Consider the following 20,525-nt stretch of genomic DNA (forward strand, 5'->3'; position numbering starts at 1 on the left):
TTTTAAGTCTGTCGATTACACGTCCCTTTCTTTTTCAGCGGATAAGAAAATGACAGGTATAACTTAAAATAAAATTAGGTGGCATCTGTAGGAATTAGCACCACTGAGTTTCTATCGTTACAGGGAATAAATAAAATCATAACTAAGCATCACGCCTTTATCCCCGAAAGGGCAGGCAGAGTTATACAGGGTGTTAGTGACATCGTAACGAAAACTTTGAGGGGTGGTTCAGGCCATGATTCTGAGTTGATATCAAGTAGAAATTCCCGTCGCAAAAGTATGGATTGGAAAATAATTAAAAAGAAAAGAAAAATTTTCATGAATTTTTTGACACGAAATTCCACTTGATATCAACTCAGAATCATGGTCTGAATCATCCCCCTCAGTATTCGTTACGGTGTCACTAACACCCATACCTACTTATACGGCTACCGTATGTACTTGTACGGGGTGTAAGTGTCATCGTAACGAATACTGAGAATTGAAAATATTTAAAAAAAAAACTAAAAAAAAATCATGAATTTTGCGACGGAAAACTCCACTTGATTTTAACTCAGAATCATGGTCTGAATCAACCCCCTTAGTATTCGTTACGATGTCACTAACACCCAGTATAGTATATACACCAACTCTTCGCCAGCTATATTTAAGTCCAGTGTAATAGGGGGAGAGCCCATTGCCATAACTGGGCACAAATCCTGGAAACCACGTGATATCAATTATCTATGATCCAAACGTGAATTCAAATTCATAAAATTGAATTCAGTTGGTTAGATCCCGTGCCGGGATCAAAGCAGTGATACTATGATGTAAGTCATGCGTTCTTCGAACATTTTCTTTTTTGACGTGGCTTATTATACATTTGCCGCAGGTGGCATTAACTACTTGGCCGGACAAATGGGGAGCGCTGAAGGCTCTCACCCGGTACAACGTTTGAGGGTGCCCAGTTGGGCGCGAACCTCGGGTCAGGGCGTCGTCTGAGAGGAAAAAAATGTTTGAAAGAATTAATCGACTCTTGTGGGTCGATAGCGATAAGCGCTGAATGAGGGAATTCTTCGAACAAGGATCATCATCATCATCAATTTAAGAGCCACGCTCTTTTCGGTGCAGCATTTTCCATGCTACTTTTGCATGCGAACAAGGATACCACAGATAAATAAAAAAAATAGTTTGAATACACTTACTCCATTTCCATTCTGTTGGCTGTACAAATAAAAGCTCTTTTTGCAATCTCGCGCTCTTGTCTGTGCTCTCTGTAGGAAATTCCTGAAACAAAACGTTTTTTTTTTGTTCAATTTGTATGAAAACACTATCCGAGTCACATCATCAATGACTGCGGCCATACTCAAAGGTGCTAATTCCTAATTTTATTTTAAGTTATACCTGTCATTTTCTTATCTGCTGAAAAAGAAAGGGACGGGTAATCGGCAGGCATAAAATTTATGGAACACCCGTAAATTTTAAGAGAAATTAAAAAACCCTCGAAAACTTTATATTGGCATATAACCCAACAGAATTAAGTTGACAGCACATGTCAAACGGGTTGCATATGAGCGAGATGCCTATTTTATTCGCCCGGGTTATTCATTCATTTTAAAATCAATCATCCGTCCCTTTCCTTTTCGGCGAATAAGACAATGACAGGTATAACTTAAAACAAAATTAGGATATGTCTACAGGAATCGGGGCTATTGTTACATAATTTATAAATAAAATTCGAAAATAATTTAAGAAAAAATACTTTTGGTCATCGTAGATTGGCGTCTATTTCTAGATTGGCATGTTACAATTTGTCTTTGATCTAGTCAAATGCCTCATTTGGCGGCGAGGATGTATTGCCGCTAGAGGATACCGAACAGAGCATAGTACCCCGCTAGCCACAAGTTGGTAGTGTGACTAGGGATCGACGATCCAACAGTTCGGACGGCAGTGACGGTTGAAACTGACGTAATGCGTTTGATAAAAATGTTGACGTAGCAAGCCCGCTAACGGTAGTTTTACTCCGGCCAAACCAGTTTGAGTTGCAACGTACACTACGTTCTTTCGTTCAAATCCGCACGCACACTAACTTGAAACACATTCTAACATTTCTAACTTTATTTATTTGTTTATTTTATCGTTTTATATGCATTGTTTTGTAAGTATTATTGTATTTCTTTCATGTATTTGTAGATACACTGCACACACACACGCTTTTAATATATGTTTTTGTAAACTGTTTTCATAGTATAAGTAAATATTAATATATTATTATTAGTATATTATTTAGTTTTTTTTTGTTATATTTATTTTTATTATTAGGTTCAATACGATCTACTCTGAACCGGCGTGCGTGTATGAAGCGATTGATGAATGTGGAGGAAGCAAGAGAAGTGTGTCAGGATCGAAGCAAATGGAATTCTATAGTCTCTACTTACCCCGGTGGGAAATAGGCGTGAGTTTATGTATGTATGTAAGTAAATATTATTATGTATTCATTCAAGTATTTGTGGGAGACACGGCTTCCGTGCCTCATTTAGCAGGGTCCACAGAATACCAGCGTCGTGGCTCGCGCCGCGGCTTATGCTGAGTGGGGCCCTTTTATAAAGGACACCACCACCATCGTTGACCAGTCCATACACTCAATTATTTGTATTTCTCGTGTATGTTGTTTTTATTATGTGTTTTGTTTGATTGTAAGTTGTGTGTTACTCCGTGTTTTATATTATATATTTGTTATTTGTTTTGTATTTGTTACTGTGGTGTCCCTTTATAATAAACGTTTCATTCTTTCTTTCTTTTTTTTCAGTGTTATGTTGGAAGTTGTATATATATGCGTCTCGCTGTGTAAACTTCCATGGTATAAGAAAGCCAGCTATGCTCAAAACTGACAGCTAGCATTTAGAGAGGTTAGCATTATGTAAAAAAAAATAATTACCCTTGCAAGAAAATTTTGATCTTTTTAGTAAAAGATTTACGTACAGTTTTGATGATTTTTATATATGTGACAAGTAATAGTTATTAAATACATTAGTCAGTTTTTTTTGTCAGTAATTCACTTAATTTTCAATAATAAAATGTACGTCCTTGGAATGTTGGAGATACCAATTTAATGTTAACACTTATCAATGGTTATCAATGGGGGCTAGTCATACGAGTGAGCATACCTGGGGGGTTAAAATGGCCACACCAAAGCAATTCATTTAAGATAGCAATATTGTTATTTGACATTTATTTGCATTGCGCACTTTATTTTATATGCTATGATGTCGAGTTTCACGACTGCATTATTGAATGTGGCGCCATCTGTTGCATGTGGGTAGAACTAGCTGGTCAACTAGTTGGATCCGCCACACCTCATTAGGGTGAATATCAAAATGTCAAGTTTGGTGGCGAACTTTCATATTATTTTTTCGTGAAAAATTGGGTTCGGACATGAAAAAGGATATTCTTGTTCCTCGAGGAACAAGTTACCTCGTAGCTAGAACAATCCTTTTTCATGTCGGAACCCAATTTTTCACGAAAAAATAATATGAAAGTTCGCCACCAAACTTGGTGGATTCGGAGTATTTGGACGCACATGTCAGTTCCTTTTTTGTAGACAGACAAAGAAATAGACATGATCATTTGTGAGAAGCTGCAGTAGTTTTATGCGAATGAGACGTTCGACAAAAGACGTTGATATTACCAACTGAATATGGATATTTTTGAGTTTGTGTTGAGTGACGTTGTCTCTCTCTTAAAGCGAGATAGCTAGGTATATTAGAGACTCACTTCAAGTAGACGGGCCGCCAGGTCTCCCGTATGTAGTCGTTGTCGACCTCGATGCCGCGGCGCCGCAGGTTGTCCCGCACGGCCACCACCTGGAATGTTCGCGACACACATCATCATCATCTCCCTAGCATCATCCCATCCCAAAAACAAGGCCACAGTTACAATAACAAACAACGATTCCACGTGTTTGCAGAGAGGTAGAGCTCAGGATGCGCAACAGCGTTCGCGGCGGACGCACCGTATCCACTGAAGTGATATCCATGTCCGTGAAGGGCCCCGGCATACACCGCATGGTGCTGGTGGACCTCCCTGGAGTTATATCGGTGAGTTAGATACTAGGCTGGTGGTGCTAATTCCTGTAGATCATCTTCCTAGCACCATCCCGTTTTTCACAAGGTCCGCATACCTAACCTGAAGATTTGACAGATCCGCTTTTTTACAGAAGTGACTGTCTTACCTTCCAACCCGCGAAGGGAAAACCAGACCAATACTGTTTAGGTCACCTCCGAAAATGAATTTTTCAGGAATGTGGGTTTCCTCATGATGTTTTCCTTCACCGTTGAGCACGTGATAACATTTACGATCCAAACATGAATTCGAAAATAAATTCGACAATCATTGGTTTAGGCCTGTGCTGGATTCGAACCTGCGACCTCAAAGTGAGAGGCAAGCGTTCTACCAACTGGGCTATCACGGCTCTCACACATTAGACAAAAAAAAATTTACAATAACTAATAATTCATAAGTAACTGAGAATCGTAGTCTGAATTATCGTTCAAGGTTTTCGTTACGGTGTCATTAACACCCTGTATATGTGACAAGCATATTGTACACGGGCACTGCAATCAACATATAAGGGCTTACTGTGTTAAAAAGATTTTTTTCTACTCCTCTACTTTAATCTGGCATTTAAATAACCAAAATGTCTAATATAAGTACATACATAATTAAACTCTTTGAAAAAGTGTACGCTCTATGGCCTATAAAAGCATTGTTTACAAAGTGTAACTGTACTATAATGTCGCCAAAAAAGCATTGTTGTTGTTTTTTTTTTTTTTTTTTGACCTGGAAACTGGCACTTACTTTGTTTGGTGCCATAGATATACTATAAAAAAAAAGTATACATTTGCCGCCATTTTCCCGCGCGTTGGAAAATAATTTTTATAAATAAAATTTTTCTTTGTATAATTTTTGTTTCATTTAAAATTACGTCGTCGTAGAAAAAGTATTGTATGCAACGTTGTATAACTAGGTCAAAAAATGCTCGTGGCGTCTCTTATTGCGATGTTCGCCAAGGCTCACATCGCAACTCACGCCACTCGCATTTTTTGACCCTTCTTATACAACTGTTGCATAAAATACTATTAACGGGCATAGAAAAAATAATAATACTAGGTGTAGAACGGTAATGCTCCGCCTCGCACCAATTCGTATCGGGCGCCGATTTTACCCCCTCCTTGTCTTACTTCAGTCTTAAATGGCTGTAAACCACTAAGGAGTAAGGGAGAGCGCGCCCGAACTGTCTGTCTCGTTGGCACTTACGCGTTTATCTCAGTTTCATCATCATCACCAGCCCATTAACGTCCCCACTGCTGGGGCACGGGCCTTCCCTATGGATGGATAGGGAGATCGGGCCTTAAACTACCACGCGGGCCCAGTGCGGATTGGTGGTTATTAACGACTGCTAATGCAGACGGGACCAACGGCTTAATGTGCCTTCCGAAGCACGGAGGAGCTCGAGATGAATTTTTTTTGTGGTCATCCATTATATGACCGGCCTTTGCGAAAGTTGCTTAACTTCAACAATCGTAGACCGAGCGCGTTAACCGCTGCGCCACCGAGCTCCTCAAATCTCAAATCGCAAATCAATTCAAATCTTGAATTTCAGTTTATATCTTGACAAATACAAATTGTATCCTGGTTAATAGTTGTCATAATTAAAGTTACACGATTAAGTTTCAGGATTACGTTATGTAAATATGGTGTTTCGAACAGCTTGACTCACCTCGTCGTAAGTCAATGAAGGGCGGGCAGAGCCCAGTTTGTCCAGCTCGGAGCGCACCTCGCCGCGCCTGGTCTGTTCCTCTGTCGTATACTGCCAGTATAGCCAGCGTTCCTTTAGCCCGGGACCTGGAATATAAACATTGGTTTTGAATAATGGTGCTGCTTCCAGGGGGGCTAAAATGGCCACATCAAAGCAATTCATCTAAGAAAGCGATATTGCTATTTAACATTTCGCACATCTAGTTCTTAAAAGTCATAAATGTCAAAACCGCTTCTGCTGCCCTGCTGCGCGCGCCGGTGTACCCCGTGTCGTCGTGGGAAGAGTTACAGGGAAGTGGTAGTTTTCCTACTGCACCAAGGTTGCTCAGCCAGTATCAAATTACCTGCGACCCAGAGATCCGATCTATGTACTTGCTAGGGATTTAATGAAATAAACTTGGTTTAATTTCTATATACCGTTTTATTTTCCCTAGTAAGTACAACCTATTTGATTCGCGTGATAAGAACGCGACACTTAAAAGTCATAAATGTCAAAAAATCTGAAATTGATTTAACTTAATAATTAACGTAGATATGGCAAAACAAAAATCGTTAAAGCGCTCTACTGTAAAATTTAAAAAAATACATTTATGACCTTAAAGAACTAAATGTGCGATTTGTTTGCATTGCGCACTTACTTTTATATGCGCAATTGTCAAATTGCAATATTGCTTTCTTAGATGAATTGCTTCGATGTGGCCATTTTAACCTCCCAGGACACAATTTCCTTATCTTATCCCAAGAAAAGGAAATGGCATTCGTCTCTTTCCTTTTCGGCGGATAAGAAAATGAACAGGGGGGTTAAAAAGACCACATCGAAGCAATTCATCTATAAAAGCAATATTATTATTTGACATTTGTTGATACTGCGCACTTACTTTTATATGCGCATGGTATAACTTGAAATAAAATTAGCAAGTGTGCAGGAATCGAGGCAAATACTACACTTGATATTAACTCGGAATCATGGTCCGAATCATCTCCTTCGGTATTCGTTACGATGTCACTAACACCCTGTATAATAAAATCAAGGTACAACATCATTGCATGTAGGTAGGTAGGTACGTACGTACTGTTGACGACAGGTCGACATGGCAATCGGGGCATGAGGTGAGCCGCGCAGGCGGGGTCGCCCCGCACACCCGCACAGTCCCCGCGGCGTCTTAGTCTTAGTGTCGCACGAGTCCGTATCGACCGCGTTTATCGATTATAATCTCGCTCACATAATTTATTACTATTGTGTTTTAAAAATGGCTACGGTTGCATCTTCGTCGCGTGTTTGACTTCGATTTGTGTTTGACAAAGCTTAAAGAGATAACAACGAATGCAATTTTGTCAGTCACGGCAGAAAACTGGAGCAATTTCGAAAAACATGTCCAGAACCTTGATAATGAATATTGGGAAAAAGACTGAATGGAAAATGAAATGGAAGATTTTATTATAAAAGTCGAAGATACCAGTGACGAAGATTCTTTAAGTTTTTGTAGCGATACGTTAGATGATTCAGATGAATAAATATTAACTTAAATGAAAACGTGGTATTATTTTATTCACATTTTGTTACATACATAATAAAAATATATCGATATTGAAAACGTCACGTCACTAGAGAATTGCCATGTCGACCTGTCGTCTACAGTAGTCTAGCGATTGTTCGCGTTACACGATTTTCATTGCGATGCATGAAAAACTCAAAAACTTAATTAAACATATTTTTTAGTACAATCAAGTAGACATACAGGGTGTTAGTGACATCGTAACGAAAACTTTGAGGGATGATTCAGACCATGATTCTGAGTTAATATCAAGTAGAATTTTCCGTAGCAAATGTATGGAACAGAAAATAATTAAAAAAAACACAAAAAAAACATGAATATTCCGACAGGAAATTCCGCTTGATATCAACTCAGAATCATGGTCTGAACCATCCCCCTCAGTATTTGTTACGATGTTACTAACACCCATACCCACTTGTATGGCTACTGTATGTACTTGTATGGGGTGTAAGTGACATCGTAACGAATACTGAGAGGGACGATTCAGCTGATTATTCTGAGTTAATATCAAGTGGAATTTTCCATCGGGAAAAGTATAGAATTGAAAATAAAAAAAAAAACTAAAAAAATAACATGAATTTTGCGACGGAAAATTCCACTTGATACTAACTCAGAATCATGGTCTGAGTATTCGTTACGATGTCAATAACACCCTGTATATTTTTTCGTTACGGCGTCACTAACTTATTTCTTTGCCTATATGTTGTATTGTTTAATTGTTATGTCGGAAATCTCGCTACAATAGAAAATGTTCCGTACCAGTGAGTTCCTTGAGCTCTGCGTCGACGGCGTTGAGCTTCTGCTTGAGCGCGGAGTCCATGAGCGCCACGGCGGCGTCCCAGTCGGCCCGCGACCCCACGCAGCGGTCCTGCAGCGCGTTCAGCTGCAGCACGCGCAGCACCTGCGCACACGGACCCATACTATGTTACCACTACTAGGCCACGTACTGCTCTTGTAACGACTACGTCTTCTGTCGTGTGGGCTGTGAGGTGGATTACCAACCCCATCAACCCTGGCGTCAGGGTACTATTGAGCCGCCAAAGGCCCCTGACATGGCTCATGTAACGACTACTTACATCAGTAAGTAGTAACCGGGACCGACGGCTTAACGTGCCTTCCGAAATACGGATCATCTTACTTTCGGACAATCAGGTGATCAGCCTGTAATTTCCTAACCAAACTAGGGATCACAAAGTGATTTTTGTGATATGTCGGGATTTGAAATCAGCACCTCCGGATCGTGAGCCCAACGCTCAAACCATTGGACCACGGGTGCCGTACTGGACCTCGGAGGACGTAACGACTACATACTGGCATCAGTAAATAGTAACCAGGACCAACGGTTTAACGTGCCTTCAGAGGCCGTTGTGTATGTTTGTTGTATATATTACTTACATCTTGTGCCCGATCTTCCCACTGGTGTCGCCTCAGCGCCTCCTCCACGGCCTCTTTTTTCACAGGCTCGTACACGGGGTCGGCCTCCGCCCCGCGAGACATGAGCTCCGTGAACTCCTCGCGCAGGGCTTCCCTGCCGGCCCGGATGGACTGCGTCGGGAGCTCCGACTCGGCCCATTCGCGGAGTTTGATGTCTACTGATGTGTTGAATTTGTCTGGGGAAGTAATGGGTTGGTTGGTAAAGCGTTTTGTTAGGAGGAGATAGAAGGTATCTGAAACTTTTTCTTTCATTAACCCTGCTCATAACATTTTTATTTTGAAATTTGTTTATGTTATTACAATAATAACAGAGGATAAGTTGTTAATTGGTACTAACTAAATAAATGATTGAATTTGAAAAAAAAAAAGGTATTTTAAGTCTTGAACCCGTGATAGATCTGTTCGGAGGCGAGACATACTTTGTAGAGTCACGGGTTTAAATCCCAGGCTCTGAACCACTAAATTCCCCTTCAACTTTATGAGTTTAAAATTATTCTTGGGTAATATATAATTGTTATCATGGGGTTTCCAGGATTTGTGGCCGGTTAATGGCAATAGGGTATAATAACATAGGTGGCGAGGAGTGGTGTATACAGGGTGTTAGTGACATCGTAACTAATACTGAGGGGGATGATTCAGACCACGATTCTAGTTTAAAATTTTGTGTTTTTTTTATTTTCCGTTCCATACTTTTGCGACGGAAAATTCCACTTGATATCAACTCAGAATCATGGCCTGAATCATCCCTCAAAGTTTTCGTTACGATGTCACTAACACCCTGTATATATTATAAAACTTAGCCTACCCTTTAGAGGGGCTTAATACAATAAGTAAGTAAAATAGTAACATGCAGCAATTACTTGCCCCTGTCGCTCATCTACAAAAACATGACTACACGAATATGAATATTGCAAGTGATAATCTTACTGGTATCAATATCATAAGGGTCGAGCCACACTAGGGAGGTGGTGTTGTTCTGTTTGAATTTCACGTGACGGACCGCCAGCGACGCGGACACTGGAGGAGAGGAATTAAGGATGAGGAAAGGAAAGGAAAGGAATCATCTGGGGGGGGTTAAAAAGTCACATTGAAGTAATTCTTCTTGGCATTTGTTGTTCTTCTTCTATCGTGTGGGTTGTGAGGTGAATTACCAACCTCATCAACCCTGGTGTCAGGGTTATTATTGAGCTGCCAAAGGCCCATAACATGGCTCATGTAACGACTACTAATTTACATCAGTAAGTAGTGACCGGGACCAACGGCTCATCGTGCCTTCCGAAGCACGGATCATCTTACTTTTTGGACAATCAGATGATCAGCCATTGGCATTTGTTGACATTGCACATAAAAGTAAGTACTTTTTATTTGTGCAAATGTCAAATCGCAATATTGCTGTTTTAGATGTATTGCAATGTGGCCTTTTTAAGCCCCCAGATGTTTAATCTTATTGTCAAGTTCCTTTAGTCAAGGTTTCAATCTTCTTCTTCTATCGTGTGGGTTTTGAGGCGAATTACTAACCTCATCAACCCTGGTGTCAGGGTTACTATTGAGCCGCCAAAGGCCCCTGACATGACTCATTTATAACGACTACGTACTTACACAGTAAGTAGTAACCGGGACCAACGGCTTAACGTGCCTTCCGAAGCACGGATCGTCTTACTTTCGGACAATCAGGTGATCAGCCTGTAATGTCCTAACCAAACTAGGGACCACAAAGTAAGGTTCAATAACAAATAAAAATAAAATAGGGTTGATAAGCGATAACTTTGGGAGCCAGACTGATTGAACTCAGATGAACAGCCGAGCATTTCTCTTTATTTAGGTTGGTGGTGCAACTTCGCAGGTTATTAACGAAAAGCTCGATGGAATGTCCCTCTATTGGTCCAGTCATTCGGTCTTTGGTAATGATCCTGCGTCTCGGACGCACGCCAAGTACCTCTTCGCTGCTCCTACAGCAGCGCGGCAACGGTGACAGTTCAGCCAAGTGAGAGCCCACAGCGCTCAACATTTGTCAGACCACATTAATTCCAAATAAAAGAGCTGACAGTTCAATGGCTGATTGGTTTACTAACTCTTCTCGAATGTTCCACATTCTGTTAGCTGTTGCGAGCTTGGTTGAATGCTCGAGTAATTCACTCAAAGAAAGATCTATGCAAATAGAAACGCCCGTAATCTTCGAATTGGTAAATATTCGCAGTTTTTTCAATGAGATAGTTCGGTCGACGGATCCAGCATGTTACCCGACTAAAGCAACTCTAGATTTCAAAATATCTCCATTATTTAGCGGTGAAATCCTACAATGGTGGAGAAACGATTGGTTGACTAACAAAGCAGATCTTTCCAGAAACTCTACTAGAGATGCCCCTCCATTGTTGTCCTAGATTCTGCAAGTCGTAGTTCGTTTCCGCTAGCCACATCAGAGCCCACCACAACAACGACCCGGGATAGATATTTAGGAGTCGCCGTCGCCGGATACGGTTTGGACGACGTGATGATGATGATGAGATCCTACACATTATAAAGTGCAGCGGACTGACCGACGTCGTCCCCGGCGCTGGCGGCGGCGGGCAGGTAGATGCCGGCCAGCACCTTGTCGTGCGCGTTGCCCCACAGCGCCCGCTGCAGGCGCTGCTCCCACTGCGGCGCCGCCACGGCCGACAGCTCGGCCGACTGGTCCAGCAGCTCGGCTCGCGCGCGCTCGAACAGTTCGTCGCGGTCCAGCTCACGCTGTCTATGGGGAACAACGACAATTTTTTATTATTTATCGCAGCATCATTGGTCTGTACGTTGCACAAAGTGCAAATCGGATAAATTATCGTATGCAGTGTAGTATAGTTGGGTTGAAAGAAAAGAACATTTCGGTGGAAATAAGCGGATAGTTTGAATGAAACAAGGGATAGTTCGGATGAAATATACGGACATTTTGGATGAAATATACGAATAGTTCGATGCACGGTACGGTACTACATGGTAATTTTGGATGCAATACACGGATTATTCGGGGCATGTTTCTCGCGTTTTACTAATATTACCTGGGAAAGGTGTTCTTCCACTCGGTCTCGAGGTTGAACCTCATGGCCTTGAAGGCGTCCGCCTGCTGCTCCACCGAAGCTCGCACCATGCGCCAGAAGCAGTCAGCCACTGCTAGAGACAGGTTGCGGGTTGTCACTTGTGATGGAGTCACTAGTCCGTCCCTGAAACAAGTACATTATCATAAAGAGTTCTTTGTGCAAAAAATACATAGTTCGGTGCGTTTCATCAGCAAGAAATGATGTTGCAGATCGATAGCCTGGGAACCAATATTAGACAGCCAAATTATATTCAACATTTCTTGTTTTTTCTTATTTCAGAACGTCTAGGGACCTGTGTCGAGGTTTTTCTTGTAGTTACTTTTCCTTGGCTACAGGTTGTGAGAAGTTGCAGTAGTTTTAGGCGGATGAGACGCTCAAGAAATAAATATATGTATAAAATTAACCTAATAAATAAAGATAATTTTGAGTTTGGTAGACCACAAGAGGTCGATAACTGTTAATACCGATACTACCTATAAAATTTAGCAGTATTTCCAGGAATAAAAAGATAAACTGGGGTAGGCAAAGGCAACAGGACTATGTTTTCTGTGGGCAGTCCACCTGCCAGTGTGATGGAAAATAGGGTCACACCCCGTAAACTACACTCATAAACCTTTGTTTTACACAGACACTACACATTCTTCTTCTTTCATTCTTTTTTTAGAAGAAGACTACACATTGACGTTATCATAGACGCGCATCTGTGTGTGTGTGACGTCGGACGCCCATACGATTGAAGACTAAAATAAGTTAACCTAGCTCAGCCGCTGGTGGGCAGCGGAGAGTTGCCGTTCTATATGTGTATTATTTATGTACTCACTTGAACAACTTAGATGATCGGAAGAACCTCTCCTCGTATTCTCTGATGCTTTGTATGGAGTCGTCCTTGCGACTGCGGCCGGTGACCACCGCGTAGTAGCCCAGAGCCTTCATTGGAAACAACTTTCCTTCTAGGATGCGACGGATCTGAAAAACATAACATGAGCTCACGACTATATGCCAATTGAGTTGTACCCTAGGTCAAAGATCATCAACATCTCCCTATCCGTTATCCCGTTTTTCACAGGGACCGCTTACCTAACCTGAAGATTTCACAGGTACCGGGTTTTTTACAGAAGCCTTAAAACTGCCTCTCTAACCTTCCAACCCGCGAAGGGAAAAACAGCCCAATACAGGTTTGGTCAAATACCTACGAAAGGCATTTCTAGGATATGTGGTTATCCTCATGATGCTTTCTATAGCCGCGAGGATGTGCTGCCGTCTGTTGGGATAGTCAGAGGTACATCTATCACAAGATGAACTAAGTACCCACACCTCACCAAACTTTCTATTACACCAACGTGATAGGTGGTGAGCCGCATTGCCGTCTATAATGGTCAAGCCAACTGTGTTGGTGAAAACTACACTTAAGATAAATTAATAACTCATTGGTGCAAATTTAGTAACAGAGTTCGTACCGGCGCCAAACGATTGAGAAGCAAGCCGGTGTAACACAGGACCACAGTGACTTTTTACAATGTTTTTTTTTTACTGTTTTTTTATCGTCAGTACTTTTATAGGATGAAGATATACATATATCTTCTGGTAGATGTAGGTATCTGAATCGCTAGGCGTAACTGGAGATGGACAGGACACTTGGCAAGACGGGAAGACAATAGATGGACTACAACTGTTACTGAATGGTGGCCAAGAGATGGTATGCGATATTGGCAAACCACCAGTCCGGTGGTCGGATGACATTGTGAGGTACGCCGGAAAGCAATGGATGAGACTTGCACAGGACCGGAAAGTGTGGATACTGGCTGAGTAGATAGATAGATAAGACTCTTATAGTCTCCTAACAAAGTTTTCTCTTCTCTTTACTCACCCTGTTGGGGTTGGCGAGATTCTCCTCAGCGAGGTCCACCTTGGTGAGCACGAAGATGGTCCGCTTGCCGCTCGGGTCGCACGACGATACCAGATCTGTTACGTTGCTGCGTTCCGCGTCTACCGATCCGTCCTGGGAGTAAACACAGTGTGGTTACCTTCAGTCATAGAATCTAAATATATAAAAGGAGAAACTGACTGACTCACTGATTGACATATGAACGCACAGCCTAAACGGCTAAACGTAGGCACTTGAAATTTGGAAGGGACGTAGCTTAGGTACCGTAGGAATTCCCGAAATTCTCACGGGAACGGGAATTAGCGGGAAAATCCTTTTGTATGAGAAATCTAAACCGCTTAAGATACGAGTAGATGTTTTCAATCTAGCATGCATGCATACCTTAGTAAATATAAAGTTTAGTTATAGTAGTATTTAAAAAAATGGGAGTTAGCGGGAAAAGAATGTTGTGTGAAAAAATCTAAACAGCCTAAGTTAGATGCATGAAATTTGACATGCACTCCCACACACACAAAGATCTCTCTTTTATAACACGCCACGCGGACGAAGTCGCGAGCATAAGCTAGTAAGGAATAAAAATACGTATAGAACGGCAACTCTCTGCTCCCCACCAGCGGCTGAGGTTGGTTCCCCTATACAGTTATACTAGGCACCTGTATACATAATATGATGGCGTTGGGATTCTCCATGTACTGTTTGGACATCTGTTTGATGGCGTCCCTGGTGTCCGATGCCATGTCCACTGTTTGGGTCTGGAAACAACAATTACAGGAATTTGAATAAGATTTTATTAACATTTTATCATATAGACTTCTGAACATAGTTTGATTGGAATGACAGCAGCACAGTAGCGAATTCCCTGTCCCTATTCTTTTCGGCGGATAAGAAAATTACAGGTATAAATTAAAATAAAATGAGATGGTATCTACAGGAATTGGCACATGTCGTAGCTCAGTTGGTAGAACGCTTGCCTCTCACTTTGAGGTCGCAGGTTCGAATCCAGCAAAGGCCTATGATTGTCGAATGTGTTTTCGAATACATGTTTGGATCATAAATGATCATCACCGTTTTAGCGCTGAGCACAGCGGTCAAGGAAAACATCGTTAGGAAACCGAGATTCCCGAGAAATGCATTCTCGGAGGTATGTGACCTAACCTGTATTGGGCTGGTTTTGCCTTTGCGGTTTGGAAGATCAGACAGGCAGTCGCTTCTGTAAAAAACCGGACCTGCCAAATTTTCAGGTTAGGTAAGAGGACCCTGAGAAAAAAACGGGATAATGCTAGGGGGATGATCAACAGGAATTAGCACCACCAGCCTAGTATCTAACTCACCGATATAACTCCAGGGAGGTCCACCAGCACCATGCGGTGTATGCCGGGGCCCTTCACGGACATGGATATCACTTCAGTGGATACGGTGCGTCCGCCGCGAACGCTGTTGCGCATCCTGAGCTCTACCTCTCTGCAAACACGTGGAATCGTTGTTTGTTATTGTAACTGTTACCTTCTTTTGGTGCAATGAAGTGTATTTTGTCGACTTACAGTGAAAACCATGTAAGGGCCTTTATGAAAAATAGAAAAATAAAAACAGGGACTCTCCAGGCTACGTTCCCCAAAAACAAGATAGATGGCGTTGTATCGTGATAATTACCTATTTTCTCATAGCTCGGTTACATAATTATTCAAAAATAGAATGTAATGGCAGAGGCATATATGGGTCGTTCTTCTTTTTTATCGACAATAAAAAGACATTTTCCCAATTAATCGGACTTAACATCTTTAAAATTATAACGGCAATAAATATTTTAAAACATCATATAAAGATCTGTCCGTAAAGGACTATTTAGTGGTTTTCTTTATCTTGGTAATATACTGTTCCTTGCAGGCGCATTGCAAAATATATTGTGACAGAGTGGCCCTTTTCATCGGAGACAGTATTTCGATTTACCACTCTGTCACAGAATTTTGTGAAAAACAACCAAGCTACGTTAATCACTAATCGAGGAACCGATTAGTATTTCGCTAGTATTTTAAGTATAATAAGATAACTATATTTTTGGACAATGGAAAGATTAAATAAAATTCTAAAACATGCTATGTTATAGCAGAGCGAAGGACAGATCATTGTCGATAAAAAAGAAGAACGACCCACATACATAAACTCACGCCCGTAATCCGTACCGTAATCCGATGTCCGTACTTCACTCAATACTCAGGTCTCACAGAATACCAGGGTCGCGGCTCATGCCGCGGCATAAGCTGAGTGAGGACCTTTTATACGGGACACCATCCACTACACATGGGTAAGCCGACATGACGTCACATTTTAATTTAGGTATAAGTTTCTGTGTTCGTTTTCCATGTTTCTATATAGAAAATATTTCGTGTGTGCGTTGACTTCTGATGTGATATCATTATAATGTATATATATGTAATCCGTGTCTGTGGTGTCCTAAATAATAAATGTTTCTTTCTTTCTTTCTAATCCCTAATGGGGTGGGCAGAGCCACAAGTAATCAAAGACAACTTGCAGCCACTGTTGATACGAAGTCCAAAGATGGATATGATGAACCTTATGGTGATAAGGGATCAGCCTATCGCCCATAACATTAGTCCATCATGTTAGAGGACACAATCCCTCTGTCGGTTTTTACGACATGCCCGGGAAGAGAAGCAGCTGAACGTGTTCTATGTTTTTTATATGCTCCCAGAACAGCATAGAAGCACCCTATCGCAGTATCATATTTGACATTTAATGAGACTTACGGTTTTATTTGTCAAAAAAGTTAATGTGACATGGTTTCAAATGTATATACATATTAGTTCTCGTGACCGTACATAATTTTTCAAAAATATAATGGCAGAGGCATATATAGAATAATTGTTGCTTGATATTTGAATCAAATATGGTATAGTATTATGTTGGTAACCATATTGCTTCTCTTTATTTTGATCAGAATAATAATGGGTGGAAGATGTGTTGTGCCTGGGTGTAATAACAAGGGTCATTATTTATACTCAAAAACAACCGGTCTGTTATCCATGAAATTATATTTAATATGTTGTAATAATAAAAAAATGAACAATAAATATGTTCTCTTCTATCGTATGGGTTATGAGGTGGATTACCAACCTTAACAAACCTGGTGTCAGGGTTGTTATTGAGCCGCCAAAGGCCACTGACATGGCTCATATGACTAGTAGTAACCGGGACCAACGGCTCAACGTGCCTTCCGAAGCACTTTACTTTAGGACATTCGGGTGATCAGTCTCTAAAGTCCTAAACAAAGACATTTTTGTGATATGTCCCCACCGGGATTCGGACCCGGGACCTCCTATGTGAGTCTAACGCTTAAACTAGATCAGTGAGGCGGTAAACATGTTGAATCGTCTTCAGTCTTCACTCTTCTCCTTCTCTCGTGTGGGTTGTGAGGTGGACCCACCCGGTGGACGCCGTACGCAACAGAATACTCACTTCCTCAAATCCGCGAGGTCTGACTCCTTGTTCAGGTCAAACTCCCGCGCCGAGTCACGGAACTGCGCGACGTGGTACGGTCCCTCTGACAGCGTAACTTTTACTGGAGCTCTGTGGAATTATTTATTTACATTAGATATGGTACACAAAGATAGAATCACACACCATGTAAACCATTATGCCCAGATCCTTAGCGAACCGCCCTATGCGAGACGCCTTCAACGGCTGCATACAGGGTGTAAGTAACATCGTAACGAATACTAAGGGGGGTGCTTCAGTGATCGCGATCACTGTTAATCATCTACAAACGTTCTCAGCCGGGTCTGCATGGCAACCGCGCCGCGCTACTCGAATTACATTGAACGCTTCGACCAATAAACGATACGAATGCTATCTACGTAGATGGACGTCAAACGGCTATTGGTCGAAGGCGTCGATATAATTCGCGTTGCGCGCAGTGCGGCTGCCGTGAAGAGCCTACTGATGATCGTACGATAAGATAAGATGTTAGTGATGTGTGTGTGTGTGTGTGTAGAAGAATGTGTACCTGGTGCACATTTCGCCGGCGCCGCGCGGGAAGATCCTTGCCTGCGCGATCATCTCGAGCACGGAGGTCTTGCCCGCGGACTGGTCCCCCACCACCACCACCCGCGGCAGCCGGTCTGTCTCGCCCGCGTCCCAGCCCGACAGCTCGTCCAGCACCGCGCTGTACATGTCTATCAGGGAACGCTGCGGGGGATGAAATTGTATGATTTATTGTATGCTTCATAGTATTAAAAAACAACACCATACACAAGAAAAAAAACAGCCTCTTTGGTCTAGTGGTTAGAGCGTTAGGCTCACGATCTGGAGGTCCGGGTTCGATTCCCGATGGGGACATTGTCGAAATCACTTTGTGAAACTGTCCTTTGTTTGGTAAGGACTTTTCAGGCTTGATTCACCTGATTGTCCGAAAAAGTAAGATGATTCCGTGCTTCGGAGGGCACGTTAAGCGGTTGGTCCCGGCTATTAGCCGTAAAAACACCTCCACCAACCCGCAGTGGAGCAGCGTGGTGGAGTATGCTCCATACCCCCTCCGGTTGATTGAGGGGAGGCCTGTGCCCAGCAGTGGGACGTATGTAGGCTGTTTATATACACAAGAAAAAAGATCACAATAGGCTATTTGAGAACGCAGTCAAGTTGCAGAAGATTCCAGGTTCGAATACTGGCAGGGTCGCCATGCACTGTGGGATGCCGGAGTTGTGGAGTTAGATAAGAGACGTGTCACTTCTGAGACGTTTATTGTCTGTCTGTTAATGTGGTTATATAGAGACCTATAGAGCACTTGCATATAACATAGGTGTGGACGTACACACTACAAAGTGAGATATTTTTTACGAAACGTCATAACGAAAGTTTTCTTTGCAGTTTGTATGGAAATACAGTCCTGTGACGTCATCAATAAAAGTGGTCAAACGTCGTGCTCATTGTTACTTAATTCATAAATAATAACATAACACATAAATAGCCTATAATGTGTGTTAGTGACATCGTAACGAATACTAAGGGGGATGATTCACACCATGATTCTGAGTTGATATCAAGTGGAATTTCCTGTCGGAAAATTCATGAAATTTTTGTGTTTTTTTAAATTATTTTCAGTTCCATAACTTTTGCGACGAAAAATTCCACATGATATCAACTCAGTATCATGGCCTGAATCATCCCTCAAAGTTTTCGTTACGATGTCACTAACACCCTGTATACGTCCCACTGCTGCACAGGCCTCCCCTCAATCAACCGGAGGGGGTATGGAGCATGCTCTACCACGCTCGTAAGAATAAGTCCGAAATATTACGTTTTTCTATGACGCGACAGTGTGCTTTTTCTTACAAATCCCATAGTAATTTCGTGTTTTGACGTTTAGTAAAAAGTAACTGATTTGGCTAGTTGGAAATGAGCCTAATGGCGGCCTTGTCGCTTGAAGGTCTTACCTTCATCTTCCTCTGCTGCGGCTGCCGTCCCTGGCGCAGCAACATGTTCTGTTGCCTCAGCTCGCGGTTCTCTTGCTCCAGCCGCTGCAACTCGCGCTGGTAGCGGGCTTGCAGCGCTAGGACCTCCTCTTGGAGCGCGTGCACACGCTTCTCTGTGGGTTATACAGGATTTTAATGACATCGTTATCGTGGGGCGGAATTGGCGGAAGGCAAGAGGGAAACCACTGCCCAATTTTTCCCTAAAAGAGTAGCATGGAAAATGCTGCACCGACAAGAGCGTGGCTCTTAAATTGATGATGATGATGAGTGACATCGTAACGGCCTCTTGTCCAGTGGTTGAGCATTGGATTCACGATCCGGAGGCCCCGGGGGTCGAATCCCGGTGGGGACATACAAAAATTACTTTGTGATCCAAAGTTTGGTTAGGACATTACAGGCTTCACCTGATTGTCCGAAAGTAATCAAATTACTCTGTGGTATGGTCTTAGGTTACCAGAAAATACCAGGCTGCGATCGATTGCGTTTGAATCGCGTATACGCGAGTAATTTGCACGTCGTCGCGCGTTTAAAATACGCCGTGTGCTATGGGCTTAATAGTATGGAGAATCAAGAATATTGCTGAATGTCTTTGACGACAGACAGAGATGAAAAAGAGGAGAGTAAAAAAAAAGTTAGGTTAGGTCAGCAGACCCCTGGCACACCCCGGACACGTCATACAAACAACCTCGTTTTACACAGACACTACACATTGACGTTATCTAACACGCGCATCTGTGTGTGTACGTCTGACACCATACGATTCAAGTCTAAACTATGTTCGAGGGGGGTGAGGTAAACCTAGTTCAAACGCTGGTGGGGAGCGGAGAGTTGCCGTTCTATACGTAGTATTATTCCTTATTATATGCCCCTGGTACACGGATCACTGGTCGAGAAATCCTCTAGAAACGCACTTACCATAAGTACCGGCATCGTCCCCCGAGCCGCGCGCAGCCTGCGGCGGCGGTCGACTCTGCAGGTTATTGACTAGCTTCGGCGCCGGTTCTGTACAATATAATTAATACATAACATAATTAACTGTTCTGGGGGGGATTAAAACGGCCACATCGAAGCAATTCATCTAAGAAAGCAATATTGCTATTTGACATTTGTTTGCATTGCGCACTTACTTTTATATGCGCAAATGTCGAATTGCAATATTGCTTTTCAGATGAATTGCTTCGATGTGGCCATTTTTACCGACTTCAAAAAAGGAGGAGGTTCTGAATTCGACCGTATATATATATTTTTAACTATGTAAGATAACTATTACGAAATAAATGAATATGAATAACCCCCC

The 20,525-nt window shown here is 42.1% G+C and overlaps 1 protein-coding gene across 2 annotated transcripts in view; it reads right to left on the reverse strand.

The window, feature by feature from the left end:
- LOC126378050 (dynamin-like 120 kDa protein, mitochondrial) overlaps nt 1-20,525 on the reverse strand; it is a 28,175-nt gene that overhangs the window by 4,208 nt on the left and 3,442 nt on the right. For both annotated transcript variants that reach the window (XM_050026152.1, XM_050026153.1), the window contains exons 5-19: nt 20,144-20,230; nt 19,190-19,341; nt 17,764-17,945; nt 17,217-17,327; nt 15,074-15,203; nt 14,396-14,494; nt 13,725-13,856; nt 12,678-12,823; nt 11,819-11,980; nt 11,324-11,517; nt 8,748-8,962; nt 8,112-8,253; nt 5,759-5,883; nt 3,754-3,842; nt 1,185-1,266 (exon numbers count right to left, since the gene is read on the reverse strand). In XM_050026152.1, coding sequence (XP_049882109.1) covers nt 1,185-1,266; nt 3,754-3,842; nt 5,759-5,883; nt 8,112-8,253; nt 8,748-8,962; nt 11,324-11,517; nt 11,819-11,980; nt 12,678-12,823; nt 13,725-13,856; nt 14,396-14,494; nt 15,074-15,203; nt 17,217-17,327; nt 17,764-17,945; nt 19,190-19,341; nt 20,144-20,230 — 2,048 coding nt within the window. The remainder of the gene's footprint in view (nt 1-1,184; nt 1,267-3,753; nt 3,843-5,758; nt 5,884-8,111; nt 8,254-8,747; nt 8,963-11,323; nt 11,518-11,818; nt 11,981-12,677; nt 12,824-13,724; nt 13,857-14,395; nt 14,495-15,073; nt 15,204-17,216; nt 17,328-17,763; nt 17,946-19,189; nt 19,342-20,143; nt 20,231-20,525) is intronic.

This window comes from Pectinophora gossypiella, chromosome 25, assembly GCF_024362695.1.
Source record: "Pectinophora gossypiella chromosome 25, ilPecGoss1.1, whole genome shotgun sequence".
NCBI classification, from domain to species: Eukaryota; Metazoa; Arthropoda; class Insecta; order Lepidoptera; family Gelechiidae; genus Pectinophora; species Pectinophora gossypiella.